The following is a 15932-nucleotide window of genomic DNA, read 5'->3' on the forward strand; positions in this document are numbered from 1 at the left end:
CTGAGGGCGCCCATACATGTGTGTGCATAGAGGAAAACTAGACCCTCTACTTCATATACCATACATCTTTTTATGTTGGCAAACTAGAATCTTTAGTCAGAATGTAACTTTTCTATTGATTAGCTGGTTAATTGTGATAAATTAGAAAATCGAAGTACGTACTTTTAAATTGAACCCTCCCCCCCCCCCCTCCCATACGCTTTCGTACGCTTTTTGAAGACCCCCCCTCCCCCCTATGAGCGTACGTACTTTATGGACGACCCCTTTTGAAAACAAAGCGTACCTTCGACTCCTATTTTATATTGCTAACCAAATAATACATAAAATAATAAATTGCCTAATAGAGTTTAGTACTTTGAACAATGGATCCTTTCAAAAAAAAAAACGAAGCTGAAGAATGGCTAAAGGGATTGTCTGATAATGATTTCATATTTTTTGCAAACCTTTGTTTTAGATTTTATCACTTTTATTCAAAAAATAGTGATAGTTTAACCAATTTTTCAAAGAAAATAGATAGCGAAATTGAAACCTTAAAGTCAACATATGAAAAAAAAGTTAAATCTCTTCAGGATGATATTTGCGAAAAACAAAATACCATAGAGAAAGTTAATTCACAGCTACTTGATTTGGATAATGAAAGTCAATTAAATTTCACAAAAATAAGAAAAGAAAACGAGGAGGAAATTGCAATTTATAATAAGAGTATTCAAAATTTGGAGGATAAAAAAAATAATTTATATAAGGCTGAATTAGAAAAGATGAGAATTCAATGGGAGAGTGATTCTGAGCAACAAAAGATAAGAGCAAATAATCAAATAAAAATGTTGCAAGCTGAAGTTAATAAAAAAGATGAAACAATTATTTCACTTCAAGAATTAAACAAACTGAATATTATTAAAATAGAAAAGCATATGAGGAGAGTAGAAAAGTCAACCGGTAAGTTTATTTATATATTCTTAATTAATATAATATTCTAATGGGAATTAAAGTCTCTATTAGAATCAATTGTTCAAGTCTGTGAAAAATTAAAATGAATTTTTCTGTGAGTTTTGCTTAAAACTAAGTTCTTAATCAATTTAATGAATTGCTAATTTGGTTATAATTTTACAAAATCAGGTTTGGTGTCACATATATACTTAAAAACTTGTCATAAAATAAAATCCTTATAAAATAAATAAAATAAAAAACAAGCATAAGTAATAATAAAAACAGTAAACTAACAACAAAAAAGTATAAAAACAAGAATAATAACATTTAAAAAGAATGACTAATAATAGAAAAAGTGAATAAATGGGTGAGATGACATGAACAAAAATGATTAAATATGATAACAAAAAGCCTAATGAGATATAACAATAAAAAATATGAAAAATAAAATAAAAAAAAAACCAAAATAAAAAATATTTAAATATTAAAATGAGGCAAAAAAATTTAATCATTGAATAATAACAACAAATTAATAAGCAACAGATTTATTGCTAGAATATTTAAAGAAATCAAATATTGTAAGAAATAATCACAGATAAAATACATATCAGAAATAATACACAAAACGCATGACAATTTAAATTAACCACAAAAATTCATGACAATATAATTTATGCACAAAAATATATGACAAAATAAAGAATACATAGAAATCACGTAGTACACCAATAGAAGCAATACATAAAAATACATAACAATATAAAAAGAACATTTAGAAGTTTGTGACATATTAGCAGTGCAACAATATAAACAATGCACAACTGGTTCCTTGCTCTTCAACTCTATTCTTTTTTTTTCTAGTAACTTCCAACTAAATAATGGTTGCGTGCAGCATTGTCGGTAGTGAATCAGTATAATAATAATAATAATAAAACAATAATTAATTAAACTATAACAAATGTTTTCATTAATTAACTTTAATTTGTAGAAAAATCGCAGCCTTTATTTCATATTAATAATTACTTACTGCTTTTTCTCTCAACTTTGCTTCTAGATGCTTTGTGTTTTTATTATTTTTTATCTTCAATTTTAATTGTTTATAATCGTTATTATTTTCACTTTATTTTTTTTATTGTTTTTAATTTTCTTTTTTAAATAATTTTCTCTTTTCTTTTCTCATTAACTATTGCAATGCCATTACAAAAATTAAGTTTAAATCTTTGTCTATAAGTTCATAATATATCTTTTAAAATTCTTATAAAAATGTATATATAATGTATATTGCTGAGCAATATGTTTTTTTTAAGAAATTCATACATTTTTTTTGTAAGTTATGCAAAAAAACTGAAATTGTTAAGATTCTTCAACTTTATATATGAAATGTTTGTATTTTTTTTTTTTTTTTGTTATTCACCTCCCCAAGGCCGGGAAGGCCACTACAGTTGAGGAGGCTACTTAATAGTGGTTATAACCCTCTCTCAACTCTATAACTCCAAAACACAAACGTTGATGAACAAGGCTGCTGCGCGGAGAAACAAGTTGAGCGCGGTACTACCAGGGACGTGGTGGGGATCAAACTCGGAACCTCTCGCTTATGAAGCGAGCGCTTTACCACTACACCGCTACCGCAAGTTATGTATGATAAGATGGTCAGGGACTCTATGGAAAAAAATGTTAGGTATTAATACTGAAATTATTTTTATTGAACACCGTTGACACAGAGCAAATAGAGATTTTGTGATTTTCAATTCTGAAGTCTTTTATTATAGCTTTGCTTTCCTGTATTTAGGTTTCATTTGTTATTTAGGTTGTTATTATTTCTTTTTTTTTTTTTTCTTTTTTTTCAATAAAGTACTACATAAAATCTTTAATATTTAAAATCTCTTTAAAAAATCAAATCTTCGATTCAAAAATAAAATATTTTAACCACTATTTATCTTAGAAGTAAAAAAAAATAATTAATATTGTTGAAGAGCGGAAAATCTTAAATATAGGACTTAAAAATTGAGTAGGATGAGTTGGAAAAACAAACAAACACCTTATTACTATAGGACAGAGGCTGGTTGCTTAAGCTGGTCAAATTGCATTTACAATATGATTTTTGACCTTTTTTTGAAGAGAAAGATAATCATTAGTAGAATGGCATCATTAAAAGAGCAAATATAACAATAGTATTGAATCTTAATTCAAGAAGGCTGGAAGATCCAGTAAGAGTATTACCATTAATCAATATAGGAATATAAACAACAAGTTAGCAGTAAATAAATGAGTAAAGGTTATTTGTTAAGGTAAAGTTCACAAGTCAATGCAAGCCCCAATCTGTTTGATAAGGTAGATCAGATTCAAGGTCAAGTGCGTATTCTAAGCGTTTAAATATTGATGACTTTTTGTCAAGACTGAAGTATGAATTTTTATCACCACCAAATAGGGCCACTTAAGGTGATTTTCAAAAAGATCATTATAGATGTGAAAAAATACCAGGCAAATGATAAAGCCTTGTGATACACCAGGAATTAATGGGAATGAAGAAGAATGTGGGCCTTCAAGTATGATTTTATTACAGTGGTTAGAAAAAATGATTTAATAGCAATTGGCAACAATTTTTTTTTTTTTATATTTAGCAATTTTATTCAAATTATACTAATTTTGGGCTGAGAAAAAATAAAGTGACAACAAAAATTTTTTTATAAGCTCTTGTTTCTGAAAGATACAATAGCAATAAATTTTTATTTCAGTTAATTTGCAATGGAGCAATATGACATAATTTATATATTCTTACAATATTTAAAGTACATTTAGTTTTTTTTTTATTACAAACATATTCTAACAGTTTTAAAAAAGAAATCATGATCATCAAGCTAATAGGTATAAAGATGATTATGGGGTATTGTCACAAGATTGTGATCTTTTTGCATTCCTTTTTTAGACTAGTTTTGGAGCATCCCTACACACAAACTAACGGTAATCTGCAAGCATAGCCTCATTTCAATGACCCTTGTTCCATTACAGAAATAACTGGGTGAAACCTTTTCTCATGTTCATCACTAACAGCTCCACAACTAGGACGGAAGAAGTATAGTGAGTGGAGGAAATAAATCTTGAGAGACATGTTACATACAAGTTTGTGGTATTTTTGCAGAAGTACTGTTACCAATTAAATGTAGTTATCATCTCTTTTGTTGCCTAAAAATCCACAAATCACTCCCTGAAGAGCTTACCAAGTTTCCTTTTCTTACCCCTTCAAAACTTCGTCAAATGCAGGATCCTTCATAAGTTGATGTTTTGTGGCCCAACAAAAATACCCTCTTTTGCATCACTTATTTTCGGAAATTTGTTTCTCAAATATCTAAAAGCCTGTCCTTCTTTGTTCATACCTTTGACAAAATTTTTCATCAAACCCAACTTAAAATGTAATGGTGGAAGAAAAATATCTTTTGGATTCCTTAGTGGTTTAGCAATAACATTTTTTTCTTCTGTGTTGAGATTTCTTGCAGGCTAGTTTTCTTTTATATAATGTGAACTTCTGTCTCTACTCTCCCACATGTACAAAATGCAGCACAATTTAGTATACCCTAATTTCATTCCTAAAAGTATTGCAATGACTTTTAGATCACCACAAATATTCCGTTTGTGTTCATTATAATTAATTGAGTTGAAGAGAACTTTCATGTTTATATGTCTCTTTTATATGAACTGCAAGGCCAATAGGAACAGAAGGAAGACAGTTTCTATTGTGCAGTAATACAGCTTTCAAGCCTAGCTTAGATGTGTCTATGAATAATGTTCATTCAGTTGGATCATAGTTCAAATTAAGACAATACATTAATCCAAAGATATCAATGGAAACAACAAGATTATTTTTCTTCTCAAAAAAGGAAAGCAGATTTTGCTGCTTTTTTTTGTAATTTGAAACCTTGACATCAAATTAGAGAAAATTCCACTGCTTTAGTCTTGGCCCTAGAAGTTCTGTCTTTTCCTGTGACAAGTCCAGATCTTGAACTAGATCACTAAGGTCTGCTTGACTCAGTCAGTGTGGCACATCATCTTTTAATACAAAATCAGGATCATTTGATGTGGAAGGTTTGTTTTTTCTTTTTCTTTTATTTCTACTTCATTTCTGTCTTCATTTTCTGCTTCTAACTCACAACTTTGTGGTGGAGTAGGAACTGGTAAACTATCTGAATGTGAAATAGGTCAAATGGCAAATGGAATATTCGGATATTTGACTGTTCCTATTTTCTTCATTGACAAACCTGCTTTAATGGGTGGGGTCAAGCAGAAATAGCAATCATATGGTTTTTAGGCTCCCTCCATTTCATAGGAACAGCATAGCCAAAGATCTTTTTTGATTTTTTAGCCATTCTTTATAGTGTAACCAAATAAGAATTACAGCATATATGTGGAGCCCATGACTTATCCTGGTCCCCTACCTTCTTTTCAAAGAAATGCTCGTAAGCAGTTTTCACAAGATGTGTCATAGTTCTTTACTATGAGGAAAATGTTATTTTAGCACTAATGTAACAAAATTTGTCTAATAAATTTGCACACTTCCTTGGCATGTTGATTTTTCAAATTTTACACTAGTAAATGAAAAAAAAAATTAGAATAGATTAGGCCTAAAACTTAAGCAAACACACATAACTAATATCACCAGTTTTAAACATGAATAAAACATTATGGATAGTTAAAAAAAACAATTTTTTTTTTTTAAATAAAAATTTAAACCCTAGAAAAAAAATTTTGCTTTTATTTCTTAAACTAGAGCCATCATGTCATTATTAATGTCATTTTTGAATTCAGCAGGTGGAAATACATAAGAAATAACTAATTTTTATTCCAAAACGAAATCACTGTTGGGCAGTGTAATATTTAAATTTTTATTAGATACACTATCTGAAGTATGTTTATGGAGAAGAGCAACATGCCAGACTTTATCTTTAAAGCTTTTGATATGTCAAAAGTAGGGCTTTTAATGGGTTGGGTCTAGATCCAGATTTGACTTGATCTGTTTGAATTGGATCTGGATCTCATTATTATGGACCTGAATCTCGCCAGACTCAGACCATTAGACTCATTAACCAAACAACTCCGGTATGACCCTTATAGTTTCAAGATACATTTTACATAAACCCGACCTAAGTTTTCTTTATTAGGACTCTAAAATTGCACAATTTTTCTGATCTTACCTATTATTAGGCATTTATACTAATAAAAACAAACAGTACTTTCAATGGTTAGAGTTTTAAAATCAAGAGGTCCAAGATTTGGTCCCTGCTCTGGCCGTTTTTGTGACAGTGTTCTGTAACAAGAATGTTAGGCCTTCATGAAACACTTAAATACCCAATAATAAAATTTTTATATAAAGTTTTTTCAATAATCAAATAAAAGCTGCATAATATTAGAATAACACACAGGGCGGTTTTGTTTGTGATGCCCTAGATTAGATTGTTTGTGATGTCTCCAGATAAAAAATCTTTCAGATACTCTCTGCTTATTGTATTTTTTTATGGGTAAGTTCTTTATCTTTCAAGTATTTTCATAATTAAAAGCTGAAATGAGCTACTTCTATTACACCTTAACTGTTTGCAGCCATAATGACACACTCACTCAATACCCCAGACCCAGTAATGATACACACTGTTTTTATGCAGAACTCTACAGGTAATTGGGTATGAATCCAGTAGGATCCATTGATACCTGACCTAAACCCAGACTCGTATATATAAGTTAAGTCAGGCCCAAATCTGTTGATACTTAATCCAGACCAGATCCATCAATAACCTTAGCTAAGAAGGATTATGCCAGGGTTGGAGGCAAATGCATTTAATCATATACAAATACAGTTAATTAGCGGCCAACTACCCATTAAGTCAATTACCCATTAACTAGAATTTTTGTTATGACAAACTGTTACATTTAGTCCTTTGAAATTGTCTAATTGATTACTATTAAATTTCTCCGGTTAAAACCTCAGATAACTTGAACTTTATCAAGTCGAACTATTTTTTGACCCCTCTCAGCAAACTCCTTCTGTCAACTTGAACTTTTAATATGGGAAATTGAGAAATCAAAATAACTTGATTTAAGTATTTTTTAGAACTCATTCCATATAATTTATAAATACCAATAGCCTAATATTGTCTATATTTTTTTGTTTTATTTAGATGTGAATTGAATAGATCGTTATTAAACATAAAACAAAGTTGTAATAAAGCTGCTGCAAAATGTAAAATAATCTAATTAATTATTAATAAAATAATAAATTTCCTAATAAAAATTCTCTAGGTTTTAAAAAGATCCCAAACCTCTGAGATGTGTTGTGTTTATATTAAAGAAAATGTTTGGGCTATTTTTTTTTTTTTTTTTTTATCAAAGCAGAAGAATAAATGAATACCAAGACAAACTAACTTTTTTATTTTAGTCAAAGCTTGCCTTCTCTGTTTTATTATTAGCCAAAACAACTTGATAGTTTATTCAAGAGTGTTTCATTCCGAAGAGGTTTAGTACATGATGTCATTGACGTTTTTGTTTGTTTACATAATCTCTTACGCAAACAAAATAAAATGAGTGACATCATGTACTGAAACACTTAGAAATAAAATGCACTTGAATAAATTATCAAGTCTGTAGATTGCGGCCTATATTATGCTGAATTTTTGGCCTACATTAAAATGGATAAGGCGAGCTTCAACTATAATAAAAAAGTTAGTTCTTTTTGGTATTCATTTATTCTGTTGTTTTAATCATAAAAATTTAGCCCAAACAATTTTTTTTATCATTTTCTTTAATATGAACACAACATGTCTTAAAGGTTTGGGATCCCTTTAAAGACTTTTGACTTTCTTATTATTTGGTAATAAAATTGTGTCTAAAATTTAAGCGCAATTTTATTTTGAGTGTACATTGTGAATACTCTACATAACTTTCATTGAAACATTTTTCACTTTTTTGTTAGTATAATGGTGCATATTTGATGCTTACTTAGCATAATTAAACTCAAAGTTTATATCTCATATCAGCCAAAGTTCAATTTAATGGGAATCGGTTTGATTGATTTTTTTTTTAAATATTTTTATTCACTCCCAACAAGGCTGCAGGCAACCACTATTAAGTTGGAGTTATGAGAAAAAAAGAATAGAGTTAGAGAGCAAAGAAACGGTTGACAGAAGACTTAAAAAGTTGAAGATTGGATGAGTCAGGAAAACATGAAGATGGGAGAGAGTTCCTAAGGGTTAAGGTGCAGGGAAAAAAACTTGAAAAATAAAGGTTTTTAGAGCTTCCAGGGACAGATACAGTTAAAGATGAGACTTTGCTGAATGATGAGTCAAGCAAGAATTAGTTTTAGTTGATGGAACAAGAGATGATAGCTCCTTTGAGCAGCAACTATGATAGTATTTGTAGAAAAGAGAAAGAGATGCAGTTTTATGGCAATTGGAAAATGGCTCAAACTTAGCAGATCGAGCAGGTCCAACTACGTTTACAATGCGTTTTTGGACCTTGTCTAGAAGAGATAGAGCATGGTTAAAAGAACCAGTGTAAATATGATAACATTATTCCATACAGGAAAGAATAAGAGATTTGTCGAAGTAAAGAATGGAATCAGGAAAGAGAAAAGGCAAGCATGATACAGAGAAGCAAACAATAATCCAAAACGACATGAAAAAGTGGGATCAGTGAGAGGGTTGCCATTCGTTAATAAAAGAATGTCGACAGTACTGCGATACTTGTTTGCAGTAAATAACTGAATTTTGTTGGAGTTAAAATTTACAAGTCTATGTGAGTCCCAATCTGTAACAAAGTGAGATCAGATTCAAGATTGGCTGCCTATTATAAGCAATCGAAAAGAGAAGACTTTTTGTCATGACAAGAGTATAAAGTTGAGTCATCAGCAAAAAGAGCTACTTAAGGTGTAAGGTTGTAGGGAAGATTATTAATGTAGATAAGAAACAAAACAAGACCAATGATAGCACCTTAAGGTACCTCAGCAGTTACTGGAAATAAAGATGAGTGTTGGCCTTTAAGGAGGACCTTAATAGACGGTTGGAAAGAGTTGATTTGATAATCTCAAAAACTTTCCAAGATACACCATATGAAATAAGCTTTTTAAGAAGACCAGCATGCCAAACTGTGATGAAAGCCTTAGATATATCAAGAGCAATAGCTCTAACTTCTCTGCCTCCATCTAATGCAAAATAAAAACTTTTAGTCACAGCAGTTAGCTAGTCAGCTGTAGAGCAAGAGGATCGAAAACCATTTTGATTGTCTTACAATAAGTTCTTCACCTGAAGATAGCATGTAAGAAATTTGTTTATTAAAGACTCAAAGACCTTGCTAATAACAGAATGAAGATACAATATCTGGAGGGGTCAGAATGTTCACCTGAGTTTTTGAAATTTGGAACAACAGATGCCATTTTCCAGCAGGCCGTAAAACAGGACTCAGTCAAGCACTTATTAAATAGTTTAGAGGTAATTGAAGAGAATTCTGGAGAATAATTTTGTAAGACTATGATAGAAATGTTGTCTAGACCACAAGCTGTAGAAGAGTTTAATTGAGATATGGCTTTAGCAATGGAAGATGAAGTGATTTGAATGTTTAAGAATAGGTTAACCTGTTTAATTGGAATAGAAGGAAGAAAATGACCATAAAATTCGAGTCAAATCAGAAAAAAATTTCTTTGGAAATAGTCCTGCCTTATCCTTTGGATTGTTAATAAGATCTGTCGTATGAATGAGAGAGGGAATGTTAGACCTACCTTTGTTAACCACGCTGTTGAAGATTTTCCAAAAGTCTTTAGAGCCTAACTTCTGAAATAAGATTTGAGATATAGTGAACTGAGAATAATAGAACTTATCTGACAGCACCTTTTTACATTGATTTCTTGCTATATTAAATAGCTGTTTGTTCTCAAAGAGTTGTTCTTTTAAAAAAGATGAAAAAAATGATTATAATTAAATATAGCAGTTGCACAAGAGGGTGAAAACCATTGGGTAGAATGAGGCTTGACTTGAAATCGACAGGGAGCAATTTAAGCCTCCGTTCATGTCTATATCCAGGAGGTCACATAGGAGGCACATTTTTCAGCTGAGAGGGAAAAGACCGTCACAAAGAAAATCACAAAATGAATCCCAGTCAGCTTTAGGGTAGTAGTAAATAGTGTGATGAAAGCATGAGTCCGAAAAGGAAGTACAAGAGGAAAGATTTAAGGAGATCATTGCACAGCCAGAACTACCTAAAAGAGAAAAAAGAGAAATTGAATGCAAGCTAGGGTTAGAGACCAAACATAAATCTAGAAGTGAAGGTAAATGATTAGGGTTGTCAGGAAAATGACTCACAAAGTTAATTATCTGAGTAAGAGTTTAAGCAATGCATAAGTTATAGGTTTTAGTGCTAGCAGGGTCAGTGGCATTACAGCCAAGGAAGAAGGAGAACGATTAAGAACAAATAGAAAGGTGATAGTGTAAAGAGGTGCAGCGGAAACACATAGAGAGTGGTTAATGGATTTGAACTTTATTTCATGACAAATAGGTGAATTGATGCATATTTATACCCCCAAACCAAGCGTGTAATTATTGGAGTCTTTGCAAATCAAGGGAAGAAAAAAATACACTAATTTGTTCAATCCAATATTGATAAAATGGTATACTAAAGAGAAAAATAAGGTCTTATACAAATTTCCCTTAAAGCAACTTAATAAAAATCAAATATAATTTATAAGATAAATATATTGTCTTTTATGCTTAAAAAAATAAAAATTAATAGTATGGCAGCCAGAAGTGACAAAGATCCGTTAAAGATGGTATATAGATATTCTGTAGCTACCAGTAAAATGGATAAAATCCTAAGAAATTGTATCATATATAAACTATTATTGTGTTGCGTCAGAAGAAACATTGTGGGTGCGTCATACATTATATTATATATAATATTTATAAGGTTCACAAATGCTATAAAAAATTATTTATATACAAGAATTATTTGTGAATCATGACTCAAAATGTACGAATGAATGGAATAGAGTAAAGTCTCATATGCAGGACAAGGAATTTCAGTAGAAATCAATGAATTGCTAAGACACATATCAGATGTCTGTTTTGCTCCCATTGCAGTTTTCTGGAGAATTGGAAGAACCCATCACAGACCCATCCCACCCCTTCTTCTCCATCTTCTCCCAGCATTCTCTCTTTCTCTGGTGCTGTATGAGGTGCCATCCCTCCATCTAAGGGATGAATAATCTTCCCCATATCGGCACCTGCAATAGGAAGCCCTCTGTGAAAGGGGACTCAGATGCTGGGAGCGATATTGCAAGGAACATATCCTATGTTGAGTCTGAAAAAATATATATATATTTTGTGTGTGTGTGTGTGTGTGTGTGTGTGTGTGTGTGTGTGTGTGTGTGTGTGTGTGTGTGTGTGTGTGTGTGTACTACACAGGTAAAACCACAGATGTCACTGTTAAGTTTTTCAGTTTTGTAAACTAGATAATAAAATTAATCTAAAACTTTTCATTTTGTATTTTCTCTAGCACATAAATTGTAAATCGATTTAATATACTTTGCATTTGAGATAAATGATAACTTAAAATCATGCAGCATAGAACATACTTCATCAGGCCATCTGTTTTCAACAGTTTCATCGTAGCAATAGAAATATAATAAAATAAAATAAGAACTAAAACCAATATATGGCTCTCTAACAAACGCTATGGCTGGAATGACAAATTAACAAAAATCAAGTATAATAAGCTAAAAATTGGAATAAAAAATGATATCAAAAACAATATAAAACAGTTAGAAAGAACTACAGTCAGCAAATTTAAATCTAATCCTAAATTGCTTTATAAATATATCAATGAGAAGAAATCAGTAAAAACTCAACTTCGAGCTCTGGAAAATGAAAATGGTGAAATTATACATGATCTTACTCTAGCTACTGAACTAAATAAATATTTTCACTCTGTGTATGTTGATGACTATAGTACAAGCATTATTGAATTGCATAATATACCTTCAGATTTTTCATTAGATGCAGTTCCAATAACACAAAATAATGTTCAAACTAGCAGGGATGCAGAGTCCCAAAAAAAGACTCCGGATTTGAAAGTCACAAAAGGATTACTTTATCCTAGTTTTTTGTATCCAGGAGCTCTAAAAATATAAATAAGATTATGGACTACTTATAGAAAAAAAATTAAGACTTTTAGGTTAGAGAAACAATCATTTTTTGAACCTGGAGTCCTTAAGTATAATGGCGGCAAGGATTCTGGGACTCCAGGACTCCTGGCTTAAAAACAATAACTTTCAAGTCATAAATCTCATTAATTTTTTTTGTTATAGCAGACCATAAGTCAACAAACATGTTTAGAGGTTCTGGACACTACAGACTTGGAAAAAGTAGAGATATAAAGCCGGAGTCCTTTTGGAACTCCGCATCTCTGCAAAGTAGGCTTAAAACACTTGATAAGTCAAAATTGGTCAGTTTTGATTTAGTTTATCCTTATATTTTAAAAGAATGTAACTCTTCAATATCATACCCATTATATTTAATGTTCAAAAAATTAATTGAATTAGGTACTATACCAGATATGTGGAAAACGGCAAATGTTATGCCACCTATCAAAAAAGGAAACAAATTAAAAGCATCAACCTACAGACCAGTCTCGTTAACTTTAATACCATGTAAAGTATTGAAAGAATAATAGCTGATTGTATGATGCAATACCTGATAGAAAATAATTTACTTTCAAAAAAACAACATGGTTTTATGAAAAGCAAAAGTTGTACAACAAACCTATTAGAATACCTAGACATTTAACAGATGCGTTTCATAATTGAACACTGATAGATATATTGTACACAGACTTTAAAAAAGCGTGTTTCGCATAAAAAGCTATTATCCATGTTATTGACTTAAGGTATTTCTGGTAAACTTCTTAAGTGGATAGTCTGCTTCTTAGCTAACAGAAAACAACGAGTGGTTTTAGGTGAAAGTGTGACAGATTAGGTTGATGTCCTTAGTGGTGAACCACAAGGGTCTGTTTTAGGTCATCGTCTTTTTCTGGTATTTATAAATGGTTTACCAGAAAATTTTATTAATGAATATCATTTATATGTTAATGATAATAAGATAATTGCACCTATTTTTTCTCAAAATGATTCACAATTGTTTTAAAATGATATTAATAAACTTGAAGAATGGTCTACAAAATGGAAATTAGGATTAAATTTTGACAAATGTAAAATTATCCACTTTGGTTCCAATAGTTTAGAATATTCTTATTTTATGACTAATAACAATACATTAATGGAAATTAAAAAGTCATAACTAGAAAAAGACATTGGTATTTATATATCAAGGGATTTGAAAAGGGCCAAACAAGTAAAATATGCAGCCAGTAAAGCAAATTGTAATAATGCTCTCACTACTAAATAATACATTCAAGTGCAAAGATAAAGATCTAATAAAAGCACTGTATTGTATGTATGTTAGATCAAATTTAGAGTTTTCGATTTAAGCATGGAGTTCGTATTATACAAAAGATATTAATGAACTAGAAAAAATTTAACAAAGAGCAATCAAAATTAAACCGGAACTAAGACATCTTGAGTACGAAAAAAGATTGCAAATTTTGGATATGACAACTTTAGAGACTTGGCGGCTAAGAAGTGACTTAATCCAGCAATTCAAGATATTTAAAGATATTAAAAAGATTGATATTAAACAAAATCAAGCATTGAACTATATTTGATCATCAGGTATGGTGCTTAATCTCATCAGCATTAACTATTATTATAAAGAAACAATTTGTTTAAAAAAGACTTCAGGAACTGCAAGCTAATAAAAATTATTAATAAAATTTTTTTTTATTTAATAAACTTTATTTTATCTAACATAAAGTTTTATTTTATCTATTAAACAAAATTTTAATGATAATTTTTTTTTTTTAAAACACAAAATTTACAAAAATATTTAAAACAGTCTGTATAAATAAGTTACAACATGAAATTATCTTGCACATAAAAGTTAGAAAAACTTTATTAGTAAACTTTAATGAAGGAAAATAGAAACTTTTAAATGTTTAAATGGGAGGAGGTATTAGTAAAAAGGAAGCCCGTTTTTTAACAAAATTTATTTATCATCAAAAGCATGAATTGTTTACAATAAAGGTCAGAGTATTTATATCTTTTAAACAATTTTTTTTTTCAATTAACAAACTACAAATGGTAACAAAAAGGAACAGACTATATATTTTTTCAACAAAATTTACTTAAAAAATAATAGTATTCAAGTATTTAATGAAGTAAATATCTTTTCAACAATTAGTACTTAAAGTTCTAAATACTAAAATATATTATATGTAATTATATTTAATTATAATTAATATTATATATAATTATGTTGTATATAATGATATAAATATATAAATATAATATATTAAAGTTATTAAAAGGTTATATATCTTTTTAACATTTCTTTTCAACACATTCTTTCAACAATATTTTTCAACACATGTTATGATTACACTTACTACAGATTTATTTTATGTGTTTCATCATGGCAGTACACCACTTGACTGGCAACGACAACATTTTTGCTCTCAACAAAGCCAAGTCACACCAAGCTTTAGGCTAAGACAAGTCACAACACTTTGAAATCATGGAAACAACAAATTAACCACTTACAAACTATAAACAGATAACATTCAACACATCACAGACAGAAGCATTTCATATACAAAAGATATTAACATACTTACAAAATATAAATCCATATAACCTTAACACATATAAACATAATAAATAACACATAAAAATAATTACATATATAAATGCAGAAAAATATATAAATTAAAAACATATACAAATTTAACCTTATTTATGTAATATTTGTTTAATAACATACCTTGTTATAAATGTTTATCATCTTTAAAAAAAATCAATCAAACAACCTCGTTTTTTATATTATTAAAGAAACAGATTTTCTGTAATTTCTTTCAAATAAGGTATTAAACGATCTTGTTCTTGAACATGCAGCAGAGAGTTGACCATGTGATATGCAATGGCTTTGGAGATAAACATTAGTTTTATCAAGAGTTTGACTTTTATCAAAAGTTTGACCTTTCAAAAGGGAATCCTCTTCGAGTTTAAAAAATAAAAATTACAGATTAATATACTTTAAATACAATTTACAAAGTATTTAAATTGAGTTATTATTGAAATGCATGAATTAAATAAATTACCTGACTTTAAAAGTCACTATACTCATCTAAAAATAACATGTTTATCTATCACTGCAGTCATCAAATTTTTATCTAATATAAAGTTTTAGATAGAATACCTTATCCTGTGTCAAAAATATATAGAGAAATATTAAAAGGCCAAGCGTGTTTAGTTTTCTTTAAAAAACTCTGTGTTAAACGCGAACAAATTATTAACGGCAGTAGCACGCAGAATAGCAGCATTGAATTAAACATTAATTATTAGCGATTAATTTTGAGAAACAGAAATATTATTTTTTTTACAATCTTCCTTTTGGCAAACAATGCATTTAGTAAAATCAAAGATAAATTCTTATTTTATTTGGTTGAGTGAAGATCATCACAAGATCTAAAATGTTTTTTATATGATTTGCTTATTAAGTGTTTAATTATGAATTAATTTGCTTAAATTTGTTTTGTTTTTATCATTTTTATTTGAATCATTCTTTGCTTGTAATATAGGGCATTAAAGTCCCCAATTGTTTTTTTATTTACAAATATGTAGCTGATAACCTGACATATTGTATTATATTGGGTTATTAATAATGAAATTATGTTCTTGATGTTCCTGGAATTTATTGTCTTTGTTTAAATAATAAAGTTATGTCCTGGAAAGTTGTCAACATTGTCCTGGAATATTGTGGAAAGTCCAGGGTTTACAATTTTATACCTGTGGAAACCATGAATGTTTTTTTTAAATTTAAAGGTGTTTTAACCAGTTAAAAAAATCTTTTATTTCAAAAAAAGAT

At 29.6% G+C, this 15932-nt stretch overlaps 1 protein-coding gene across 1 annotated transcript in view; it reads left to right on the top strand.

The window, feature by feature from the left end:
• The first annotated feature begins 259 nt into the window (after nucleotides 1-259).
• The window catches only part of LOC136089304 (uncharacterized), a 19509-nt gene continuing 3836 nt past the window's right edge, over nucleotides 260-15932 (top strand). Inside the window, exon 1 of the mRNA XM_065815245.1 lies at nucleotides 260-936. Within this exon, the coding sequence (XP_065671317.1) occupies nucleotides 363-936 (574 nt within the window). The 5' untranslated portion in view covers nucleotides 260-362. The remainder of the gene's footprint in view (nucleotides 937-15932) is intronic.

Source organism: Hydra vulgaris, chromosome 13, assembly GCF_038396675.1.
Source record: "Hydra vulgaris chromosome 13, alternate assembly HydraT2T_AEP".
Lineage (NCBI taxonomy): Eukaryota > Metazoa > Cnidaria > Hydrozoa > Anthoathecata > Hydridae > Hydra > Hydra vulgaris.